This window comes from Dendropsophus ebraccatus, chromosome 9 (assembly GCF_027789765.1).
Source record: "Dendropsophus ebraccatus isolate aDenEbr1 chromosome 9, aDenEbr1.pat, whole genome shotgun sequence".
Taxonomy (NCBI): domain Eukaryota; kingdom Metazoa; phylum Chordata; class Amphibia; order Anura; family Hylidae; genus Dendropsophus; species Dendropsophus ebraccatus.
Window position 1 is genome coordinate 70,121,358 of NC_091462.1, and position 27,267 is coordinate 70,148,624.

General features: G+C 41.9%; 1 protein-coding gene across 4 annotated transcripts in view; it reads left to right on the forward strand.

Annotated features, from left to right (window-relative positions):
* The first annotated feature begins 19,482 nt into the window (after positions 1 to 19,482).
* Positions 19,483 to 27,267, forward strand: part of STK17B (serine/threonine kinase 17b) — a 29,603-nt gene continuing 21,818 nt past the window's right edge. Inside the window, exons 1-4 of one of the 4 annotated variants that reach the window (XM_069983592.1) lie at positions 19,483 to 19,564; positions 22,521 to 22,688; positions 23,794 to 24,006; positions 27,075 to 27,219. In XM_069983592.1, the coding sequence (XP_069839693.1) occupies positions 22,567 to 22,688; positions 23,794 to 24,006; positions 27,075 to 27,219 (480 nt within the window). In that variant the 5' untranslated portion in view covers positions 19,483 to 19,564; positions 22,521 to 22,566. The other 3 variants (XM_069983593.1, XM_069983595.1, XM_069983594.1) reach the window with 3 other exon arrangements.

The window sequence follows — 27,267 nt, forward strand, 5'->3', positions numbered from 1 at the left end:
AAAAAAACTTTAAAAAAACGCTGGTCATCGACGTAGTCCACGCAATCCGACGTAATCCCCAGGATACCGATATCTGAAAAACAAAAAGGGAGAAACACACAAACAGGAGCACAACACCCATCATTGTGAGCGGTGTTGTGCTCCTTACAGTATGCAGCATCATTACAGATCGCTGCTTACAGTCTGGCCCCCAAGGGGTTAAGGGAGGATGTATTGCATCCCCCTTAACCCCTTGGGGGCCAGACTGATGTCAGACTGCACCCATCCCAGCAAGGAAGGGGTTAACTGACCCCCCCCCCCCCTTCCTTGCTGGGAGGGGTGCAGTGCTGGGGAGAGCTCTATACTCACCACGATGTTGCCTCTTCGCTGGTCCGCAGCACAATGAAGTCACTGTGCTGCGGACCGGCTCATTATATGTGCGCTGAGCCGATCAGCCAATCAGCTGAGCGCACATATAATTCTAACTGTTTCTTCTAATAATGCTATTGTGATAACATAATTAGAAGAAACATTTGATGTTTTCATTAAAGTAAAGTGATAATTAGTACAGAAAGCTCTATTGCCGGCATATGAATTAACGGCTTATGGAGCTTCCTGTACTAATTAATATTTAATTAATAAAACACAATTTCGTTGAAATAAATTCAGTTGCGTTGGTCAATAATTTAATTCTAACGAATCCATCATTGTGCAATTAAATATACTGTCAAAAAATAAATATATATATAAATATACATTTATTTATATATCTATTTATTTTAACAGTATATTTAATTGCAAAATGATGGATTCGTTAGAATTAAATTATTGACCAACGAAAGGCACTTTATTACAACGAAAATCTGTTTTATTAATTCAATATATTAACCATGAGAGACATCGGAAAACTGCAGAGGATCGCAAACCCCGGTAATAGCAATTCATGTAAACTGTGTTCCCTGCTTTCCCAGATGCATCCAGAGGTGTTTGCATCACTTTCTTAAGATTTTATTTGTTATTTTTAGTTCAACCAGATTTCAAAGTAAATGACCGTATGTTTTGAGCCGCATGTCTATTTTTTCCCACGGCCGAAGTTTCATCCGCAGCCGCATAAAAAATACAGCCGCACAGTTACATAGTGTGAACCTAGCCTTATTGTGAATACTTTCCTCCAGCTCCTGTAGGGTTAAAATGCTCATTATACCCCTAGATTAATTCTTTAAGGTGTCTAGTTTCCAAAATGGGGTCACTTATGGGGGTTTTCAGTATACAAGCCTTCTAAATCAACTTAAAAAAAGAACTGGTCCCTAAAAAAAATCAGTTTTGGAAACTTTCACAAAATGTGATAATTTGCTAATAAATTTCTAAGCCCCATAACACTCTAAAAAGTAAAATATGTTTCCCAAATTATGCCAGAATAAAGAGGACATATTGGTAATGTGATTTAGTAACTAATTTATGTGCTATGACTTCCTTTTTTAGAAGCAGAGAATTTCAGAAGTTCATAAAATGCAAAATTTTCAAATTTTTCATAATATTTTGATGTTTTTCACAAAAAACACACAAAGTAGTGACCAAATTTTGCCACTAATATAAAGTGCCATATGTGACGAAAAAACAATCTCAAAATCGCTAGCATACGTTAAAGCATCACTGAGCTATAAGCGCATAAAGTGAGACATGTCAGACTTTGAAAAATGAGCCTGGTCATTAAGGCCAAAACAGGCTTTAGAGGCAAGGGGTTAAACTGTAATAATAATTTTTTGTTTAACTATATTACCAGTCTTTTCAGTAGAAGAAAAATACAGATAATATGACAATAGTTCATAAGCTTGCAAAATCACTCATCTCCGCCGGTTAAAAAGGGTTCATTCTATGGTTGAGCTGATTTGACCCTTTGACCATAATTTTAATTTAGAGGGTAATCATCCCGTGCATAGAAAAGAGTCTATTATTTGCACTTTTGCTTTACCTAGTGGATAATTTATGAGCCTTTAATAGAGGAATCTGTACAAGAAGGAATAGGGGATTTAAAAATTATACACCAAGAGTATATTGTAGGTAGTATAGCTGTAATCTTCCTTATGTATGTTGGGCCAGATTGCTACTTTTTCAAGTTCAAGAATAGAAAATGTTATTGCGTTAACTCTATTCCGCTCTAAGGCTATGTTCACACGTAGCCAAAGTGTTGGAATTCTGCAGCAGAGAATGCCGCCAGCCTCCCTGTCATAATGACACTATCTAGGAGGTTTGTGCTCCTTTTCTATAGGCGCTAAAGAATGAACATGTTAATTCTTTAGCGTGGAGAGAGAAGCCATGCGAGCCACCCATCAAATGTCATTATAACATGGCGGCTTGCGCCATTCTCCCCCGTGGAATTCCAATACTTTTGCTACCTGCGCACATACCCTAATACTCAATGCCCTCCCTATAGTGTACTAGAGCAGAATTGAGTGACCTCAGTAGCACATTCTTTTCTTCCCATAGAAACAGTAGCAATCTGGTCAAACATACATAGCTAAGGATACAGCTATGCTACCTACAATATACTTTTGGTGAATTAGTTTGAAATCCCCTATTCCTTCTTTTACAGATCTCAATGCATACCTATTGTTACGTTTTACATAATAAGGCAAGCTGAAGTGCAACATTACTAAATCAATTCAAGAGTGTAAATAATAAACAGCCGTTCCCAGTAGGTTGCGTTTCAAAACCTATTACAGAAAAATGTAAGGCACAGGCGGAGAGGAGCGTGCCCACAATCAGAGAGTAGAGAGCGGGTTAACCGCACGGGTTCAGTAGTGTGCATCCAGCATAAAATGATTTCAAAATGAAAAATACATACCATCAAAGTTGTCCTACTTCTTTTAAGATGGAAATCATCATACAATCACAGATCGTCCAGAGTTTCTCTTTGTAATTCTCAGAGACTGATCAGTTATAGCCACTAGTGGCGTCTCTCATTTGACCCGGTTTAATAGTTTCACTCTTTCACTTATGTTATTATGATTGTGATTTCAAGTGATATATTTACTATTTTTTTGCAATTTCACTTTACAAATGAATGGACTTATTACTTCACTGATTACTCACCTGTTTTCTCTAATCACCCTACCGGACTGATTGGTCCCTTACTTTGGTGGACAGAAAGAAGCACTAATCATGTGTGCTGTTTGCTATTTCGTGTGGATAGATACTTGAAATTGGCGGTTACCCCGCCGAAACGTCGTGCTGTGCTGCATACTTTAAAGTTTGGAAATAAACCATCACGTTTTTGCACCTTACCTGTGTGCTGCAGATCATCGTTTACTCTATTGACTGAAGTCCATGGTCGGGACTAAGTCTGCTGGCACCCACTACACTGGGACCTGTAGTGCCACTCATTTCCTGAACGATCTATCAATCTATCTATCTATCTCCTTCAGTGTCTGTCTATCTATCGCCTACAATCTGCTACAGTGTCTGTCTATCTAAAGTTCCAGAATGGAGTGCACTCTGCAAAACACAGTGATTCAGGGTGCCTGCAGCTGGAGACCGAATCCACGTCTCCTCACTGGATACAAGAAGAAGTCTGCAGCACGTCCTTCAGCGAAAAAATCCAAGTGTTTTTATTTAAGCAAAATTCATATGCAACGTTTCAGTCTCTTCACAAGACCTTTGAGAAAGGTCTCGTGAAGAGACTGAAACGTTGCATATGAATTTTGCTTAAGTAAAAACACCTGGATTTTTTCACTGAAGGACGTGCTGCAGACTTCTTTTTGTATCTATCTATCCATCCGTCTCGTACGGTGTCTATCTCCTATGTATCTCCTACAGTGTATATCTATCTTTCTATTGCCTACAGTGTCAATCTATCTTTCTATCTCCTATCCATCTATCTTTCTATCTATCTATCTCCTTCAGTGTCTGTCTATCTATCTCTCTATCTACAAAATGAAAATAGTCACTGCAGCACTCCCAGATAACTCGTGTTCAAACGGTGAAGTTTATTTCTCCCACAAAATGCATTAGCCATTAGTGGGAGAAATAAACTTCACCGTTTGAACACGAGTTATCTGGGAGTGCTGCAGTGACTTTTCATTTTGTGGATATTCATACCCAGGGTCCTCAAGGGTATACACTGCTGGCACCAACTACATATGTTTCTGGAGTGCTGCGTTCATCTTCATATCTAAGTATCTCTATCTTTATATGTATGTATCTCCTACAGTGTCTATATATCTATCTCCTACAGTATCTTTCGATCTATCTCCTACAGTGTCTGTCTATCTATGTATTACCTACAGACTCTATTGATCTATCTCTATACTTAACTCATACAGTATCTATCTATCTATCTATCTTCAAAGAGGTTGTGGCACTCCTGTAGTAGTGAAAAACTGTGCAAATTTATTCACATCCCAAATACAAAAAAGCAGCGACGTTTCTGACCGCAACTGCGGTCTTTTTTCAAGCCAAAGTAACACAAGTGTCAATCCAGGTATATATACATATCAAGTGAAAACAGCTGTGCCAATTGTGACATTATCATACAAATGTGGTCATGTGAGTAAGGGGAGATAACTCCCATAAACAATCGTGTACATTCAATATATACATCAGCAATGTGTAAAGATATAACAAAGCATAAATAGGTACATTATATATCGTTAGATAGGGAATCTAAAGAGAACGGAATCGGATCGCTCACCCGATGTTCAAAGACACATACAGCTGATCCATCGGAAGCATGTGAATAGATGGAACGCAAGCCCGAATGAGACGCAACATTGTGCGTGTCCATGCGGGCTGCGCATGCGCAATCTCAGCCAATTGCGCTAAAGAAGCAGTCCGGAATAGTCATGGGAACGCCCACTAATGATTGCCTATGTATAGAGATCTAACTCCGTATCTAGTACTCGGGGCCAATGCTGTTAAAAACCAAAAACATGGGAAATGTATCCAGGCATGGATTAGATGCTGTTAACCAAAATACATATTAGTTAGTGCTACATCCCTATTGGCCTACCCATTATCACGGACCGAGGACTAGAGGCCTTAGTCTCATAATCATCCTCCATAGGCAGTCCGTCAAGTCATCACACGGCGCCGCAAGAAAACCGCACCGTGTGAATGCTCGACCAACTCCCGCTAGTGTCCATGTCCTATATGAAGGGCAGTATGTAGACATCAAATAAACTAAGAAACAGAATACAGGAAAAACTAAATAAATTAAAATTAAAAAAAAAAAAAAAAAAGGGAAAGTTACACGGAAACCCCATGTACATCATGATCATAGATCTCTATAACACATCAGACTTATTATGCGATAGACAAGTCCTGGACACGATGATAGTTGTTTGATGTCAGCCGTATATCTCCGCGTCAGGGGTGATGGATCCTACGTTCTCACTGAATGCTTGAATCTATAAAAGAAAAGACGAAAAAGGTAAATATATTGTATAAATGACATAATCAAATGATATGTGTGTTATAATCCTGCTACCTTTCGGGAACGTTAAGGAGCAAGGCAGGGAGAAACTGACATATACAACAAAACACTCTTATATGCAGTATCGCGGCAGGATTTTAAAATCCACATTTAGACCATGCGGTTTCAATGTGTTAAGTCTATGGATCCACTCCAGTTCTCTTCTTTTTAGAACAGCATGTCGATCACCACTACTACTAAGAGGAGCAACTTGGTCCAAGATCATAAATTTCAGATCCCTCTCTAGGTGGCCACATTCAGCGAAGTGTTTCGGGACCGGTAAGTCCATTTTGCCTTTGCGGATCGAATACCTATGTTGTCCCAACCTAGTTCTAACTTCATGGGTGGTTTCCCCTACATACAGCAGAGGACATAGGCACATCAATAAGTATACCACCCAATCTGAACAACATGTAAGGTATTTTCTAATGTAAGTTTTGCCGGTCTGAGGATGTATGAATAGATTACCTTTTATCATATAACTGCAACTAACACAGTTGAGACAGGGAAAACAGCCCACCCTTCTTGGACCCAGGAAGGTGGTGTGTGGAGATCTAGAACTAATCACTTCAGTATGTATGAGATGGTCCTTTAAGTTTCTCGATCGCCTATATGACATGAGTGGTTTAGATTGAAATTCGGGGACTGAAGGAAAGCTGTTAGAGATGATGTGCCAATGTTTATTCAGTATTGTTGAAATGTGAGTGCTCAGTGAATTGTAGGTAGTAACAAATGGGATCCTATTCGGCCCCGGTTGTTTGTGACTAGGGGTTAGAAGGGAGGATTCTTAGTCACTCTCTTAAAGGCTATGTCTAGCATATCCGTGTCATCAACGATTCGTTTAACTCAGCAGAACTGACTTTTTGGCAAGCTGCTCTTCATCCTGGGCGGATGGCTGGACTCGAATCTGAGTAGTGTGTTTCGATCTGTGGGTTTGGTATAAATGTTGGTATGTAGTCTGCCCTCCTTAATGTATACCAGCGTATCCAAAAATGTAACCTGAGTGAAGGAATGTGTCATGGAGAATTTTGTGTCTGTGTCCAATGAATTCAGATGTTCGAGAAATTGTTGTAATTCACCTTCAGACCCTGTCCACACCAAGAACACATCGTCAATGAATCTCCACCATCCCAGCAGGTGCTGGGCATAGTGGAATTCATAGACGTGGGCCTCTTCAAGGGATTCCACAAACAGGTTGGCATACGATGGGGCCACATTGGACCCCATCGCCGTTCCCATCCGCTGAAGAAAAAAACGTTTTTCAAATGTAAAAAAATTACAAGTGAGTACCAAGTGCAATAAATCCAAAATGAATTTTTGACATCCAGCTGACATGGGTAGCTTAGATTATACATTCTCTATGGCTTCTAAACCACGATGGTGCTGTAAAGAACTGTACAAACTCGTGATGTCTAGAGAAGCTAGAATGGCACCTTCAGGGATGGTAAGTGGTTCAATCTTGTTTAAGAAATCTGTCGTGTCACGTATGTATGACTTCATCTGTAAGACACTAGGCTGTAAGATGTGATCTAGAAATATGGATGTCTGACTTAATAAAGAGTTTCTACTGGAAACAATAGGTCTTATGGCCGTTTCTTATGTATCTTGGGTAGAGCATACAGCCTTGGAATAACCGGATGTTCGACCCATAGGTACTCATACAATTTCTTGTCAATGATGTTAGTCCGTACAGCTTCGTCAAGTATCCCTTTCAGTTTGTGTTTGTATGTAGGTGTAGGGTCACCCGTCAATGTCTGGTACACATCGGTGTCACCTAGTTGTCGATTGATCTCCGTCACATACATACTAGTGTCCATTATGACTATAGCTCCGCCTTTATCGGCGGGCTTGATGGTAATGTCATTATTGTTTGCCAAATCCCTCATAGCACACACTTCCGATCTCGTCAAATTAGGATGTCTCAGAAAACCATCAGGTGTATCCTCCCTTAGTTTGCCCATGTCTTGTTTCACCAGATGTATATATGATTCAACAGCATGATAAGTAGCAACCGGGACAAAATCACTTTTGGTGAACAGGTTAAGTGCTTTAAGTGACAGTTCAGACACTGAATCAGAATGTATTTCATTATCCCAAATGGTATCCCTCCACAACCTAAGTTTTATACGTCTGAAAAATGCAAATAAGTCTAACTCAAGGTTAAACCAATTGATGCTGGCCTCTGGGCAAAGCGACAAACCCTTACTTAGTAAAGACAATTGCAAATCTTTTAAAGAAAGTGAAGAGATATTTACCACGTTCTCAAGTCCTTGAGTACAGTCCCTAGGAATCAGGTCTAGCGTTTGCCCGTGGTCTTGTTCTGTGTGCGGGTCCGAGTCACTTTGGGCATTCCAGCTTTTGGGGTATCTTCTCCTCCTGTAGCCCCCTCTTCTGGTAGTTTTTTTCTTTCCACCTCCATTGGGGGGCATTGCTCTAAAAAGGTTGTGTCGGGGTTTCTGTTGTGTTGGAACTTTGTAATCTGTCCTTGCGTTTATTTCCCATAAGAGTCTTTATCCAAGAGTACAGATTTCCAGTCACATAGTCCTTTTTGTCGCGGAACCATTTTCTTTTCTTTGTCTCCTCTGGCTCGTTGCGATATTTATCTAGATGTTCTTTATGTTTCCCAATGTAGGCAGTATAATCACTGTTGGACAGGTGCGCTTGGAGAGCTGTTTCAAACTGTGTGCGGCGGTCATGCATCACAAACAAATCTTTTTGCAAGAATTCTATGTTCAATAATAGTACATCCAGTCCATAGCAGTTAGAAATCTGCTCAAATCTCCTTTTAAACTCCTCACTGGTGGTGATGAGTGACGGTTTTAGCTGGGAACAAAGTCCTCTCGGTATTCTCTTAAGTCTGTAGTACTCACTTAGGGTGGTGAGGTGGAGCTCCAGTCCGACTATTTTCCTTGTCTCTGCCTCATACTCGCGTTTGATGTCAATTAATGCCGGTGTTCGAAGAAATGCAGGATCGCCCCTCCATCTCTCCAAAATACGCCTCGCCTCTCCGTCCATGAAAGCAGGTGCATTGGTGTGAGTAGAAATACCCGGTAAAGGCGCAAAATCAGTAGCTTGGTCGGTGCCAGCGACAGGATCCATTGATACAAAAACAAAAAATGTACGCGGCCCGCACGGACACGCATGACGTTGCGTCTCATTCGGGCTTGCGTTCCATCTATTCACATGCTTCCGATAGATCAGCTGTATGTGTCTTCGAACATGGGGTGAGCGATCCGATTCCGTTCTCTTTAGATTCTCTTTCTAACAATATATAATGTACCTATTTATGCTTTGTTATATCTTTACACATTGCTGATGTATATATTGAATGTACACGATTGTTTATGGGAGTTATCTCCGCTTACTCACATGACCACATTTGTATGATTATGTCACAATTGGCACAGCCGTTTTCACTTGATAAGTATATATACCTGGATTGACACGTGTGTTACTCCTTGAAAAAAGACCGCAGTTGCGGTCAGAAACGTCGCTGCTTTTTTGTATTTAGGATGTGAATAAATTTGCACAGTTCTTCACTACTACTGGAGTGCCCCAATCTCTTTGAAGATATATTCATCTTGCCAGGTGGTTAGCTGGCACCCTGCCCTCGAACATTTCTTTGAGTGACGCGCACATTTTTTGTTTTTGTATCTATCTCCTACAGTGACTGTCTATCTATCTTTCTCCCTCATATCTATGCTTCTGTCTAACCTATCGATTAATATATCTACAACAGTGTCTGTCTGTCTATCTATCTCCTACAGTGTCTAAAAAGGATTTCAAAATAAAAAACACATACCTTCAAACTTGTCCTATTTCAATAAGATATAAATCTAGAATATTCTAAATTTGTATATTTCCTTAAAAATATCTAAAAAAAAGGATTGTATAAGCTTATTTTGTCAATATTAAAAGAAAAAATATTAATAATAAGTTCTACTTATGAAAATACCTAGCAAATTTTAAACGATCTTTTAGAAAAGTTGAAAAGATTTAAAAGTATCATAAAGAAAAACTTCAGTTGTAACCTGTGTAAGGAATATTACAAAAAAATTTATTTCATTTAGTTCAAAAAATTTATGAACGAAAAAAAAAAAAAAGAGTCAATAAGATGTTAATAAAAACAGAGGCATTGAATTGTTTATGCAAGTTGCATTGATCCATCTTCAAAAGTGTTCATTTATCTATCTATGTATCTAAGTCCAATCTTTCTCCTTCAGCGTCTCCCTATCTGTCTGTCTGTCTATCTATCTCTCCACAGTGTTTGTCTATCTATCTTATTCAGTGTGTATATATCTAGCTATCTATCTGCCTCATACAGTGTCTGTCTATCTCCTTCAGTGTCTTATCTCCTACAATCTGCTACATCTATCTATCTATCTTTCTATCTAGAGTTCAAATCATGAAGCAGCACTCTTTTCAATGGTGTGGGCGGGTGCCCGCAGATAGGTCTTGACTCCGGACCATGTGATTAACAAAGTAAAAATATTCTGCGGCACTTCCAATTCAGGTGAAAAAAAATCCAAATTTATTTTGTTCAGAAAATCATGTAAAGAACAGGTGCACAGCTATCAATTTAAAGGTGCAACGTTTCGACAACCTCACATTGTCATTTTCAAGCATGCTCAGTGAATAACTCCATATCCTTAAATACCAGGTGACATATTTAAACTGTGCAAATAATTGGTAGATTCAGGTGTCAATCACAGTAAGAGTTTGTATTACAAACATGTAGATAAATAACTGTGTTATAACGATCCCCATGTGAACAGTGACTTGCGTGTATTAGGTCAATAAAAAACGTGAAACAGACAAACAGTCGGGCTGTTTGATATTACATAATTATAGTCCATGTAGATACTATTGACAAAAATTCATTTTCTGCTATAACATGGAAAACAATATTCAAGTAGTTGGACCCACTGGAATTGATTCCTCTACAGCACAAGCATTTATGTTTACTGAGGGGATACCGCCAGGATATTGGGAGAAATAGAGGAGGACTCTAGCTATATGGATACACCAGCACCCATTGACCTACAGAGAAATCATGAATTTTTAACTAAAAAGAAAGTCAATCTTCAATGAGATATCAGTGCACTGGGAAAATACCATTTCAAAGCAACGGATTCCCCGCGGCATGCGGGCACGCCTCAAACCGAATATACCGCTGGAGGATACAGAGTCACGATTGCGCTTTGAGACAATCACTAACAAGTATGCCCTGGACTTGATCCTAATTCAGATTGAGAGCATGCAAAAACAACTAAAAAAGACTAATGAAAAATTGAGACAAATGGAATGTGCACTTAAAGAAAATCTACAAGCTGATGAATTAGATCTCTTCATAACAAAACAGGACATTTTCTTGGACAAATATAAAAAGGACTTACATGAATTAAAAAAAACAAAAGTGGTTTCGGGACACACAGGATTACATGGAAGGAAAGATCTACACATGGACTAATATTGGAGAAAATAACTTTAACCAACGAAAGAATAAAAAAAGACTATACCAAGACGCCACAAGCACAGGATTTGGACAATGAGGTTTTTCTTAGAGAAACCTTCTACCTCCACAGAAAAACTAGGAGAGGAGGTAAAAATAGACACCGAACAAAGAAAATGGCGCACACAAAAAGCCAGCAGCCGTATGACAACACCAAGAACCAGCACGAGAAAGAAACTTCTGTGGTTGCAACAACACATTGAGATACAACAGCTGCCACCCCAGAAGGATGCTAAAATCACTACCCAAAAGCCAAATGCTACGTGCTAAGAGGATCATAGACAAAAAACAGGATCTTGACATTACACTGAATAGAATGACAGCACAATTTGAGGAAAGGGGATATCCACATCACCTGTTATAGGAGTGTAGACAGGACGTAGAATGCATGGACAGAGACATGTTATTATAAAAACAGTCAACCAGCACAGATATCGCACATATTCCCCTTACTAACTACTTATTCCCATATTTCGACAAAAATCGGACAAATTATTAATAAAGTGGCCGCGTCAACAATTAATAACACGTGGCCGCGTCATCAGCCGCGATTGGCTGAGCACAGTTATGCTCAGCCAATCGCGGCTGAGCTTCGGATGACGCTGCAGAGGGCGGCCGGCACTCGGGAAGCCTGACTGTTTGTCTGTTTCAAGTTTTTTATGGACTTAATACACGCAAGTTCACATGAGGATCGTTATAACACAGGGATTTATCTACATGTTGCACTGCACTGCATTTGCACTGTTTAATTATCACCTGTTATTTAAGAAAATGGAGTTATTCACTGAGCATGCTTGAAAATGACAATGTGAGGTTGTCGAAACATCGCATCTATGAATTGATTGCTGTGCACCTGTTCTTTACATGATTTTCTGCACAAAACAAATTTGGATTTTTTTTCACCTAAATTGGAAGTGCCGTGGAATATTTTTACTTTACTTTATCTATCTCATACGGTGTCTATCTATTTATCTACTGTCTATCTCCTACAGTGTATATCTATCTATTGCCTACAGTGTCTATTTTCTTCAGTGTCTATCTTTCTATCTTTCTCCTTCAGTGTCTATATATCTATCTTTTTATCAATTAAACTCTCTATCTCCTACAGTTTCTATATATCTTTCTCCTACAGTATCTATCGATCTATCGAGAGAAATGTGAACGCGCACGTCCCGACATCCCAGCATAGGCTGGGAGGGCCAAACAAGACGGATGCAGCTACAGCAGAGACGCCTAGAAGAGATGACTTAACAAGGGGGCGGGGTCATCGGTGGTATAGTGGGCAGAGCAAAATGGCACCTTGTAGACTAAGCCCTGGTGGCGCAGTAACAAGCTAATAAAAGTTGACTTTTCACAAGAACAAGCACCATGATTAATTATCCAAAATAAGGTATGAAGACAGCAAAATCTAATCTATCTTTGCTGTGTATATACACAGCATTGATCTCTATAAGAGATCAGTGCTGTGTATATAGAAGTCCCCCAGGGGGACTTCTAGTTTATGTAAAAAAAAAAAAGTAAAAAAGTGTTTTTATAAAAAAAAAAATCCCCTCCCCTAATAAAAGTCCAAATCACTCCCCTTTTCCCATTTTATAAATATAAATTAACAAATAAACAAATTAATAAACATATTTGGTATCGCCGTGCACGTAATCGCCCGAACTATTAAATTATCACATTCCTGATCTCGCAAGGTAAGTGCAAAATTGCGCATTTTTGGTCACATCAAATCCAGAAAAAAATGTAATAAAATGTAATCAAAAAGTCGTATATGCGCAATCAAGGTACCGATAGAAAGAACACATTATGGCACAAAAAATGACACCTCTCACAGCCCCATAGACGAAAGGATAAAAGCGTTATAAGCATGGGAATAGAGCGATTTTAAGGAACATATATTTGCTAACAATGGTTTGAATTTTTTAAAAGCCATCAGATAAAAGAAAAGTTATACATGTTACATATCATTGTAATCGTAACAACTTGAGGAACATGCATAACAAGTCAGTTTTACCAAAGGGCGCACGGCGTAAATGCAAAACTTCCCGAAATCAAAACAAATTTTTTTTTTTTTTTCAATTTGACAGCGCAAATGATTTTTTCCGGTTTTGCAGCATATTTTATGGAAAAATAATGCCTGTCATTGCAAAGTACAATTGGTTTCGCAAAAAATAAGCGGTCATATAAGTCTCTAGGTGAAAAAATGCAAGCGCTATGGACTTTTAAACAAAGTGGAAAAAGCAAAAGCGCAAAAACAAAAGACTGAGCACTCGAACTGCAACAGAAAACCCTCTAATTTATTGCAGAGTGCCTACAAAGTAATCCTGGGGACTATGTCAGATTCAGTGGACTACTTCGAGTCTTGAGGATGACATTACTAAGCTAGACGTACAAAGAGAAAATTAAGGCAAGAGTTGACACCTCATGTGATACCATTAGTATTCAAAAGTGTAAGTGAATGAACAGACCAAAGGCTCACCTTATACCCACTTGGGCATTATGGGTATCACTCCGAGATGTGGGTATAGGTGCTTCTAGTTTTGGGTCTCCGTCTGGTGGAACATCCTGCTTGAAGTGTAGAAAGGGGCTGCAAGTAGCTGGTTTAGAGTACACATGGGATGCTCCATTAAAGCGACTCTGTATCCACCAACCCACCCCACCAAACCACTAGTACCATCCGTTTGATGAGAGTAAATCTTTTTAAATGTACCCAGTGCCTTGGTTACAGCAAAAAAATTATCTTTCTATCTGCAGCGCTCCAAAAAAATGATCCACACAGGACCAACAGACTGGGAAATCCCTCTTCAAACCAGCGCAGGTGAATAAATCATTTGGAGTGTTGATGTAAAGCATCACTTACTATGTAAGTAGCATCACAGGGGCACAATCTTTACAATCCAACATATCAATACTACTATCAATATTTCAGGCCAAAAAACGGTTCGATACCAGGAGTCCCTGATAATCGATACTTAATGTTAAGCTGCACAATAGCGCAGCCTAACATAGAACATATGGCCGGCAGCAAGATGAGGAGCCTTTGCCCTCCCCCTGCTGTGGTTTGCTGTTGTCCGCCGCCCTTTAGCTGCTAAAATTCAACTGATTTGCCAACTTGTCCTTCTTTTGCCAACCCCCTGTAGTGGTGTTTGTCTCCTATCCTCTCAGGGGGAAGCGGCGATCAACTGCAGTGCTAAGTGCTGACAGTCAGGAATGCACAGTGAGGGCCTTAGTGTGGTGTTAGAGGATGTCACTGGAGCCCGAAAAGTTGTAATCGTGCTCTCTGTGGCGGTTCCATTTTCTATGCGCACTCTGACCCGCGGCCAGGTAGGGTGTGCCAGTGTGGGGTGGTTCGGACTTCGGAGCGGAGGGTGCAAATAGGGAAAGTTGTGCCTGTTACCGTATTCTGCTTATTGTGACTCCAATCATAGAAACATAGAAAATTGTCGGCAGAAAAAGACCACTGGGTCTATCTAGTCTGCACTTTTAGTATTTTCCTTCTTATTATCTTAGGATAGATATATGTTTATTCCAGGCGTGTTTAAATTCTGTTATTGTAGATTTACCAACCACCTCTGCTGGAAGTTTGTTCCAGGTATCTACTAGTCTTTCAGTAAAATAATATTTTCTTACGTTGCTTCTGATCTTTCCCCCAACTAATCTCTCACTGTGTCCCACTCCCCTCCTGAACCTTATTTATTCCTTTAACATACTTAAAGGTTTCAATCATGTCCCCCCTTTCTCTTCTTTCTTCCAGACTATACAGATTCAAATCCTTAAGTCTTTCCTGATATGGTTTATGCCTCACACCCTCCACCATTTTTTTAGCCCGTCTTTGGACCGGTTCTATTTTATCAATGTCCTTTTTTAGGTGAGGTCTCCAGAACTGGACACAGTATTCCAGATGTGGCCTCACCAGAGCTCTATACAGCGGGATCACAATCTCCCTCTTCCTACTGGTTATACCTCTAGCTATACACCCCAGCACACAATTTGCCTTCCCCCACCGTCTGGTTGCGCTGGTGACTCATTTTAAGGCTGTCAGATATCACTACCCCTAAATCCTTCTCTTCTGAAGTCTTTTCCAACACAGTACTGCCGATGTGATACTCGGATAGAGGATTCCTCCTCCCCAAGTGCATTATTTTACATTTGGAAAAGTTGAACTTCAATTTCCACTGTTTGGACCAATTATCTAGCAAAGCTAAATCATTTTCCATATTACTGACACCTCCAGGAATATCAACCCTATTGCACACTTTTGTGTCGTCAGCAAACAGACAAACTTTACCTACCAAACCTTCTCCTATGTCACTTACAAACATATTAAAAAGAATAGGACCCAGAACAGACCCTTGTGGCACACCACTTGTAACCAGTCTCTGCTCAGAATATTCACCATTAACAACAACCCTCTGATATCTCTCCTTCAGCCAACCACAAATCCACTGAACTATCCAGGGATTAAGTCCAATTTTCTCCAATCATCCTCTATTCATGCTCCGAGCCGCGGCTGGGTGTGGGCTTAAGGGAGGAGCTGGTTGGAACGGAGCGTACATAGGGGATGAAGAAGGTTGTGTTGTATTCTGTTCTCCGCAGTGGCTTCTTTCATCCCCTATGCATGCTCCACTACTATCAGCATATGGAAACAAACAAGGAATTAACATGTATTTAACAGTACAATCCTCCAAAGAGCAGCCAACATACTAGCCGTAGGAAGGAGTAAAGGCCCTATTAGACAAAATGATTATCGACCATCACGTCTGATAATAGTCTTTGTGTAATAGAAGACGATTAGCCGGCATGAATGATGTTGGCTGATCGTACGACTGAGATAGCAATGATCTGCTGCCGTCACTCTGTGGAATAAGAGCAGCGGCAGCAGACCGCCGCTATCCTCTATGGGGTGCCCAGACGATCTAGCAATCATCTAGACAGCCCCCACGTCCCCTCCCCCCCCGGCTCTTACGCGATTGCTGCCGACGTGAGTAGTAGCACAGGCAGCGAGCGGGGAACGAGGCGCAAGCAAGCGCTGACAGCACTCATTTGCTCCTCTGGGGAGACAGGGGGAGTCCCATGCAAACACAAGGTTAGGCCTAGAAATACTTAACAGCGGGACACTAGCACATGTCCCATGTATGGTAAAGCTGTAATCAGGACATTACCGCTGCCATTACTTCAGGGACAAGGGGGGTGGATCTTGTCATAACAACCATTCTTCGGCCTCCGCGGGCGAGTCAAGGAAGATGGCCCTGTCCTGGGGGACCACACGGAGCCGTGCTGGGAAGGTCACGGAGTAGGGAACCTTGAGCTCTCTCAGGCAGGGAGGAGCACTGAGGAATTTTGATACTCAATCTTCCCATGTATTCGGGCAGCTCTTAAAACGGCATCACGGTCCCGGCTTCAGATCAATCTAGCCAGGAAAGCCCAAGGTGGTGTGGCGGGGATGTGGTGTGCCCGTTCCACAGCAAAGATGGAGGATAGACTCGCATTTGGTAGCTGCTCCTTAAGCCATCGTTCTGTTGTGGAAATAAAGACAATTCTGTATATCCTATTGTTAAAGATGGCCCCCATATCCTGGACACCGCCTAAAGCAGAGAGTTTGGGGGAGATTTATCAAACATGGTGTAAAGTGAAACTGGCTCAGTTGCCCCTAGCAACCAATCAGATTCCACCTTTCATTCCTCACAGACTCTCTGGAAAATGAAAGGTGAAATCTGATTGGTCGCTACAACCCACTATGCAAATAAGGAACCTGTCCATGGCAAATAACAGCCTGGCATCTTATCTATATAACTCCCCTCTTTGTTCTGACTTCTTGCTGCTATATGACCTTCTGTAACGCTGGGTGATGAGGAGGTGACGACTGTAGGTCAGGACCTCGCTGAGAGCATGAGGTGTATGTGTCTCGGTAATGAGGTGATAGGTTTAGGAGACAATCGGCACCAGTAAATGTTTTGTCCCTACTGTCAAAACTGTGAGCATTTTGTGTAGACTGGACGGACGGTGACTCGGAATTCTCTCTCTCTCGGGTTGTTTTGCTTTGTGTGTCTAACATGGGAAACTGCAGATCACTCGGACTGAGGGAGTAAACAGCCTCCCAAATGGTGTAAGACATAGAGGGAAAAAACATGCTGCGAATTAGAAAGAAACCATGAAAGTAAGATGTCTCCATGCAGGTGGAAGCTGTTAAAAAAAACTGACTAACTAAAAAAGCTAACTGATGCAAAATTAGCGAGAGACTAGCATCAGAGTGGTGGAACTGAAATTTTCCACAAGTATAATATACTGTATATGTGTATCAGACAATAAAGGAGAGAGTTTGTGTATAAACAATGTAATCCATGAGCTATGTAATACAACCCACTATGCAAATAAGGAACCTGTCCATGGCAGATAATAGCCTGGCATCTTATCTATATAACTCCCCTCTTTGTTCTGACTTCTTGCTGCTTTATAACCTTCTGTAACAATTATAATAAACGAGTTCTACCTTGACATGGCATCATAGTGGTTCTTCACACGCATATCTAATTTAGAGCAGATAAGACAACATTCTGGTACAAATTGAGTACCATCCACAACAGTTCCATACAGGCACAGTCAGCATCGGTTATGGCAAAAGGCAGTCTGACAAGACACGGGCAAGTTGACCCTGCCCACTGTCCCTGCCTACTTGCCACAAGACAGTCTTAGGCAACTGCGGACAACCCCGATTACAGTCCCTATAGTCAATAGGGTGAAACTGAGAACAGCAACAGACAAACACAATAAATGCAAGGTCAACAACCGGGTCAGCTACAACAGGCAGCAAAACTACAAAATCAGTGGGAGCAACACCACTGCCAGCAGACGAAATCCCCTGGCCCTTGGTTACACACACCCCACAGACACTGTATAGACATTTACTAATTGAAAACACCTGGGTGTGGGAGGAGGCTGGAACCAAGGCAAAAAATGTAAATAAAATGACAGGACTAAAAATTTAATTTGATGAGGAGAAAAAAAAGACATCCACATGCTAAATACTGATTCCTTATTATGTGGTGCTGTGCTGCAATGTCGTTTCTGTTGGATGGGGTGACCTAGAGCCAAGGGGCTAATTCTGGCGGCAGTGGTGTTAGGGACCTTCATGAATCAGGAACTGTGAAGTGGTGTGTGGACTTACACTTTGATCAAAATGTAAACTAACTCCTGATGTAAGTACTGATTGTGCTGAGAAGCAGAGGATCAGTGGATGTGCGGCTATTGGAGATGAGTGCAACACGAGCATGCTCAAGTCTGATTGTTTAGCATTTGAATACTGGTGGCTAAAGAGTTTGGATGCAGCCCTAGGAAGTCCCGGAAAACATAGATAAAGCCTATGGCTATATCCCTAAGGCTGCATCCAACTTTTTCTGTCGGTATTCAAATGCCGAACAATTAACCATGTCTGTTTTTCTCCTCATAGAATTATACTCGCATGGAGATAATATTTGGTAATATGTTTGGTAACAGTAATACATATGAAGTCCTGGTTTCTTGACTATAAGTATTTGGTAACTGTATGGCAGTATTATGTAGTGATATTTGCACCTTGTATATCGTTATTAGTGATCGCTGTATACTGGATGTGGTCAATGACCGTACGATAGTAATTTGTAAGGTGATAATATTTGTCCACCCTTGTATACTGGTATTATTGTTCTCTGTATACTGGGTTTGGTCAATAACAGTATGACATAATAGTTTGGAAACAGTATGAGGTGATATGTATGGTTACCTTATTGGGTAACTGTCTGGCAGTATACGATCACCCATAGATCAGTGCATCGGAATCAGTATATTATGTGTAGGCATTACAGCACCAATGGTTATCATGAAGTAAACCCCAGACACCAGCTGCCTCTTGTCCTCATACTAGTGTGATTTATGCATTATCCCCAATCCACTATTATAATTCTTCACTCATGTTTTTCCAATTCACTGCCAAAAATAAAAGTTCATCAACCTATAGTCAATGGGAAAATAAATACTGCATTGCTTCAAAACCACCCGGACCTGAAGGAGTTAATAAACCGGTGTTGATTCCACTTGCAGAAACTAGACCGAGGGGGGCGCCACCTGCAGATACCTGAGGAAAGGTTCAACTACTCGAGTTTTTGAGGCGAAAAAAGCTTTGGACCTTGTAGACAGGCACTACCACTGATCCCCACAGGCGGTACCGAAACACACACAACAGTGTAGCAGCCCGAAGACAATGAAGTATCACCAGTACAACCGCCTATAAGTGCGCACTGAAGACAGCCATGAGCCTCCACAGCAGCGGCTCCACCTGCAGCGCACACACTACCTCACCGTCACCTCAGCAATGACTAACACGGATCTAAACTAACCTGTAATGGAAGCATTTTCCCTGGCCAATCAGAATCAAGCAGAGGCAGTACAGGTTTGTGGTGATTGGTCCGTACCATTTGTGGGCGGGGTTCCACGCCTGCGTGCTCTGACGTCAGAGTCAGTGCTGCAGTTTTCAAACTACAACTGTCGTGCTAGCAGTGACAGCGGCCGGTTTGTTGTTGGACGGTGAGAGGCGCGTGACAGGTTATCGCCCTGTGTGAGCGGTGCCGGTAGGTGATATCACACATACCGGGGGTGGGAGGAGATCGGCTCGTTATAGTATGTTGTGGCAGGAGATGCCGCTCCTGGCTGGTTATAGGGTTATATGACCAATAGTGGGCAAGGTTCTTGATAGCGCCGTCGTTTTTGCAGATTGTATGCTCCACATGTAAATGACCGTCCATGCGTCTTTTCTGTCCCTTCACTCCGGGGGTCTCCAGGTGACAGCTGTGGCCCCTGAGTCCTAGCCCTCTGCCTGCCTCATTGGTTACCCAGGACATAGCTCTGCCACCTCCTGCCCACAGGTTGTATTTAAAGGGAACCAGTCAGCACGATTGTGCACATATGGTTCCCTCCAGCACCGTATAGTCGTATACTGCTACTGTGCTGCTGGTGGCAAAAAAGATGTTTTATTCTGCTGCGTGAGACAGGTAGAGGGGCGGGGAGCAGTCTGTGACTAGTCACCCCTCTCTGCCTGTCCGCACACAGTGCAGGAATAATTGCCAGACAGAGAGACTGTTAGGGCCCTATTACACGGGACGATTATCGTGCGAAAAATTGGTAAATCGTTCGAATTTAAATGATAAGCGTTCTGTTTAACTGCAGGCAACCATTGAAAAATTGTTTGTATGTCGTTGATATAGAGCTGAACCTAAAATTATCGTTAATCGTTCGCTCAAGTTCCACTTTCGTTTGCTCAAGTTCTGCATTTTTTCACTAATCGTTCAGTGTAATCGCACATTGTCCATTGTTTTTCTGGGATCAGAAGGAATAAACGATCATAGTAACGATCGCAATAACGATCATAACTAAAGATTATTGCTCTGTGTAATGGTGCGTTTACACGAAACGATAATTGGCCCGATCGTACGATTAACGATGTCGGAGTAACGTTTTTTTTCTCATAACGATCAGCGTTTAGACGGTACGATATATCGTACGAAAAATCGTTTTGCAATCGCTTAAGCCTATCTCGCACATTTGTTAAATCGGCGAACGACTGTTTACAAGGAACGATCTGCGAATTTTTTGTGAATGACGATTTGAGAACATGTTGAAAGATCAAAATGAACGATTTCTCGTTCGTCGTTTGATCGTTCACTACGTTTACACGTACGATTATCGTTTGAATTCGATCGTTATTGCGCAAATTCGCACAATAATCGTTACGCATAAACGCACCATTATCATTAAAAATCCCTCCGTGTAATAGGACCCTTAGTGGCCTCTGCCTGTTGACCATTCCTGCACTGTGCGCCGACAGTTATAAGAAGGGCCGATTTCTTCATAGAAGTCAATGCAGACAATGGCTGTTCACACAATGTATTTAAAGCGTAACTGTCATTTCAGGGTAATTTTTCGAAAAACATTAAATATCAACAGTACAAGGGATTTTAAGAAACTCTGTAATAGGTTTTATGTACTAAAAGAGTTTCCTTCTGTACTAAAAAAACAATCTCCCAGCCTCCCCCCTCACATCAAATGAAGCAGGATTTCTGTCTCCATTATGTAGCTATGGAGAGGGAAGGGGCTGTTAGGAGTGACTGAGCACGGAGGATTTCTGCAAAGCACAACACCCTGCAATCTTCTCTCAGTAAGTTCGTAGATAAGCACTGACCTTTCTGATACCTGAATTTAGCGTTTTAGGTGCCCAGAGAGTCTACAGACAGCTGACCTTCATGTCACCTCTTCCTGCTCCCTCATCTCCCTCGGCCCCTCCCCCCTTCATAGGCTTACAATGGAGAGAGCAGAGCCCGTCTTCACTGGCTTCTCTGTAATGAAGACGTGTTTGCCTGATAATGCACAGATAAGAAGTCAGGGGGGGAGGCTTGGAGATTGCTTCTTGAGTACAGAAGGAGGCTCTTTTGGCTGATGAAACCTATTACAGAGTTTCTTAAAATCGCTTATACTATTGATTTCTGCAATAAAAAAAAATATGACAGTTACTCTTTAACAACGACCGTTGTTAGATACGACTATTGAAATAATTAACATGTCAATTATTTCCATCCGTTGTGCATTGATTTCAATGCAACAACAGGCGTTGTGTGACACTCAATACAACAGCCATTGTTTTTAAATGCCAAAACGGCCCTTGTCCGTACGTTGTGAGAACACAACCTAAAGGTACATGCATAGAAGTTGTAGTTTCAAATCTACAGAAAGCACTTTGTAGATTTGATGCTGTGTAAATTTATGCATCTAAATGAACAAAGCATGTAATCCGCAGCACACATGGTATGTGTCTGATTTCTAACACATTTTGGTAAATCTGAACCAATTTTGTCTAGTTATAAGTGCCAAACCCTCAGCTTCAAGTAGAGCTCTTGTTTACTTAATTTATCGTTATTTTTTGCATTTTTGAATAGCAGTGTGCTAAATGTGCAACTAGTGTCCAGCTCTGCATAAGCACAGGTAGTAATAGAATCTACTAGAATAGAGGTGTCAAACTCAAATACACAGTTGGCCAAAATTAAAAAAATGGACAAAGTCGCGGGCCAACCTTGATAATTATTGAAAAGTGCATGCGGCGGACCAAGCACTGTCAGAGCAGCATGCAGTGTTCCTGGTACTGTCAGTGGAATGCATCTCCCAGCACTGTGCACCATGATAAATGACATGATAAATTGCTATGATATGAATAAACCCCAACCCTTGTAATAGGCACCCCCCACCCCCAATATTGCTGGGCAGCCCATAGGATACGGAGCGCCGGCAGCAGATCGCTGCTGTATCAGTCGTTTGTTTGTTGAGAAACAAACGACTGCAATGATCAGCCGACATAAACGATGTCGACTGATCGTTGCTGTCAATCCCACGGGACGATTATCGGCCGTAACGGCCAATAATCGTTCCATGGAATAGGGCCTATAGTCTCATATAGTACTCACACTACTGATGATATATTCTGACATACTGCATTATATGTGACTGTGATATTCATTTTCTGTATTCATCTTTTTTCAGTAGGAACAATACTAGTCTGCCATAAAAATCCTTGTATGCAATCACTATGCTAAGAAGTACATTGGAAGGTAAATTTCCCCTGGACTGCCTATATTCTACAATCCACACATCTATCAAGATGGAAAACATATACAATATCTACTCCATGGACACAAACCTACTGGGAAGGTAGGACGTACATGTGTCGGTATGAACATAATCAGGACGATTGGGAAGCATTACTGTTTACTAGATTTTTTTTAATTAGAAGTCTTTCTACACTTTTATGTTGCTGGTTACTTTATTGAATACGTCCTGTTTAAAAAACCCTTTCATTCTACTATACATTGTTATTGGTGTGGGTCTGTGCATTGTGTTTTCAACCAATATCTAGAATAGATTGTACTGCTGTACACTGAGGTTGCGTGCGCGCTACGGAATGGCGACGGCCAACCAGTCGCGCATTCCGCAGCTTGCACCTGCTGGCAGACTGATGCGGGCGTGCGCATCTCCGCCCGTGTCATAGACTCTATTCTATGCTTGGGCGGATTCCGTCGTCCGTACAAAGAATGAACATGTTCATTCTTTGGATGGAGGGCAGACCCCGCCCGTGCATAGAATAGAGTCTATGACAGGGGCAGAGACGCTCACGCCCACATCAGTCCGCCGGTGGTTGCAAGCTTAAGAATGTGCAACGGGTTTTCTGTCGCTATTCCGTAGTGTGCACGCACCCTGAGAAAGGACAGCATAAATCTACTGACATAGTCTCTTTAGGGTGCCTTCACACCTACCGTATCGCAGCAGAAAATCCGCTGCAGATCCGCAGCAGATTTAACTAAGTGAATGAACACAGCATTAAATACGCACTGTCAAATCCGCTGCGGATCCGCAGCAGATTTGTAAGTGCGGATTTGATGCTGTGTTCATTCATTTAGTTAAATCTGCTGCGGATCCGCAGCGGATTTTCTGCTGCGATACGGTAGGTGTGAAGGCACCCTTAAAGTATTGTCTCTCAAGGGAGCAATTTTCCAGAGTCACGTGACTAATCAGTTGACTATGACATCACTGAAGGTTCTGCGGGTCCTTCAGTTCAGGTTGTGGGTAAGTTCCTATGGGGCTTCTACATGTAGAAATCTGGATGTGATGTGTATCCTCTCTGTATTCCAAGGTGGTCTGACAGTGTTGGGCCGCCCTGTCTTCGGGTTATAAGATATTTGCTACAAAGTCTGTCTTATAAACCAAAAAAGGTTTTATTCTGTTTATGAAGTTGTGACTTATTCTGTCTTTTTTTTAGAGGTAAATTTGCCGTGGTTCGACGATGCACTGAGAAGGCAACTGGTAGAGAATTTGCTGCCAAATTTCTTAAAAAGCGAAGACGAGGAAAAGACTGCAGAGCAGAGATAATCCATGAAATAGCTGTACTTGAAATGGCAAAGTCAAATCCACGCATTGTGGACCTCTATGAAGTGTATGAAACTAGCAATGAAATGATCTTAATTTTAGAATAGTAAGTATACATTCTAATTGCAATGCACAATGGGACTATCACTATGTCTTAAATGGTTAGTGTTGTTAATGACTTTCTTTGATTTCATAGTTTAAGTGACTACTAATATATTTGTCATTGGTAAAAAAATTAATACGTTGCTCACACGTAGGTTTCCACCTTTCCAATATAAATTTATTACGGATTCTGCACAGTTTTGCTGTTATCTAGGTGCCCCCACCCCCACGGATTGCATAGAATCATCAGCTCTCAGTCCACTCCAACACGCTCCCTGCTCCTGGCCGCGACCCTCCGAGACAGCATCACGTGTCCTCAGTCTCTTCAATGGGCCGGGTTAGTGCTTCTAACCCAGCACACTGAAGAGAAGGAGGGCACTGAGACAGTGACAGCTGCTGAGCACTGTCACCCTCTCTGACAGCAGAGTGTACCCCGCCCCAAGCTCACCCCACTGTGTGCTCATCCCTCCCTCAGAGGCCGTGGCGGCGTTTGCCCGCCGCTCACCCCGTTGCTCCTGTGCACCTGCACCGCTCACCCACCACTCGCCCGCCTGCCGCTCACCGGGAGCTCCTGTGCGTGATCTCCCAGTGGCCGCCCGCCCCCCGCTCACCCCGGAGCTCCTGCGTCGGCGCCCGCCCGGTGCTCCTGTGCACCTGTGGCGGCGGTGCCCGCCCGCCCGCTCAGCTCTGCTACATCCCTTACATACAGCATTGCATGATGGGAAATGTAGTTTCCTATCTTGAATATAGAACATCTTTTAAAAAAACTTGTAACTCGGGAACGGCAGCAGCTATAAAGATGAGAGACGGCTCAAATTACTCGGGGGACTTGGTGAGTAAGACCAGCTAGGTTTGGCAGCATTTCATTTTTTAGCTTTTGGGGGGGGAATACCCCTTTAACCCTGCTTCAAAAATACAGATCTAAAGTCTAGGCTAGATGTCTCTCTCCGCCAGCATTTGGCCTTGAGGTGTCCCTGTTAATGACAGGCTTCACCGATCGCGCTGCAGCCTGTCATTAACCCCTTAAACACCGGCGTTTAAATGTGACAGGAGCAGCTCCTGTCACTTACTGATTGGGACCCCCACAGTGTGACTGCGGGGATTCTGATCACTGTGTCTCACCGTGCAGTTCGATCGGCGCTCTGCTCATTGAGTCTGATGAGCAGAGCGCCTATTACATTGATCAGTGTAGGCAATCTAATGATTAAGTCCCCCAAGGATGACTTAAAATGTGTTTAAAAAAATAAAAAAAAAAGTAAAAACATTTTTTAAAAATGCCCCAAAGCCCCTCCCCCAATAAAGATTAAAATCACCCCCCATCCCATATTATAAATAAAACTTTCAAAAAAAATGTACAAAATGAAAATGTTATATACCATAGCGTGCGTAATTGTCCGATCTATTAAAATATAACAATTGTCATCTGGTTTGCTGAGCGGTGTAAACGTAAAGAGGGGGAAAAGCACAGCGATTACCTTTTTTTCTCTTTTTTTTATTTTTTTTTATGTAATTTTATATATATATATATATATATATATATATATATATATATATATATATATATATATATATATATATATATATATATATATATTAGAGCTGGGTGATATGGGCAAAAAATAAATCTTTTTATTTATTTTTTATTTTATTTTGCTAAATAAACAAAATTTTTCTCACAGCGTCAGATACTATTTTAATGATGTTTGAGACAACAACTGTATTGCTTCCGAGTGTAAGAGTGCTCCCCTGTGACTGAGGGGGACTGACAGGGACTGGGGCAGATGGGGGTGACTGACGGGTACTGGAGATGACTGAGGGGGACAGGGTCAGCTGGGGGTGACTGTGGGGTACTGGAAATGACTGAGGGAGAGCTGGGGGTGACAGAGGGTGGACTGGAGATGACTGGGGGACTGGAGATGACTGAGGGGAATGGGGCAGCTGGGGGTGACTGGAGATGACTCGGGGGACTGGAGATGACTGGGGGGGACTGGGGAAGCTGGGGGTGACTGGAATGGGACCGAGGGGGGGCTGGGGGTGACTGGAGCAAGAGTGCACATAGCCCTCCTTCTCTCACCCCTGTCAGCCACAGTTAGAGCTCCCCGGTCTCTGGAGGAGGCAGCAGGGACTGCAGCATAGTATGATTCCTGGAGCTGTACAGCGGGGTCTGACCCCGCTTTACAGCTCCAGGACCCGCAGCGACACTATCACCCTGCTGTCTCCTCCAGACACTAGGGAGCTCTAACTGTGGCTGACAGGGGAGCGGGACGCTGTGCTGGAGGACGCCCGCGCCGCATAACTCAGGACTGCCCGCCCCTTGCCTCACTCCAGCACTCGCCAGCCCTATACTGCCCCTCTCCAGACTCTTGGCCCCGCACCGCCCCTCTACGGACTGCCGGCCCGCCCTGAACCTCACAGCAGCGCTCGCCAGCCCCATACTGCCTCTCCCCGGACTGTTCGCCCACCCGTGTACCGCACAGTCCGGCCCGCCCGCAATGATTTTTTGTGAAACTCGAATTTATGATTTTCACAAAAAATCAAACACTCTGGGCGAATTAATCGAATTAATTCAATTAATCGCCCAGCCATATATATATATATATATATATATATATATATATATATATATATATAATATTAAAAAGTGATAAAAGCGTCCGATCTACACAAATATGGTATATTAATAAAAATTAACAAAATCCGTTATAAGAGTCACAATAGGACCATTTTATTACTAATTAATTGCAAAAAGAAAAATTACAAAATCTGTGTAAACCTGCATATGGTTGTGTTCGGACTGACCTATAAAATAACAGTGTCATGTCGCTTTTACCGTATAGTGCATTACATAGACACGGGAACCCCCCCAAAATTACCATATTGCATTCTTTTTTTCACCAATTTAGCAAACAGCTGTTTCGCAAGTTTCTCTTTATTGTGTAAGGTATTAATTTATGCTGCAAAACAGAGTCCATGTGTGTTTAAATCTCTTCTGTAGTCGAGGTTATACAATTTTTTTTAGTAGTTAGTGAATTTTTTTCTTCTATCCACAATAACGATACTCTTTTGCTGAAGTGCGGCAGGTGGAGAAATATTTAACCTTTGTGCGCCAGACCGAAATGACAACATCTCAGAAAGACAAATAAGTAGACTACTGCGTCAGATCATTGAAGGCGTTAAGTTTCTGCATGAAAACAATATTGTTCACCTAGATCTTAAGGTAATGTTATATTGGTAGTGTTTGACATAACTGTATATATGTGCAGAA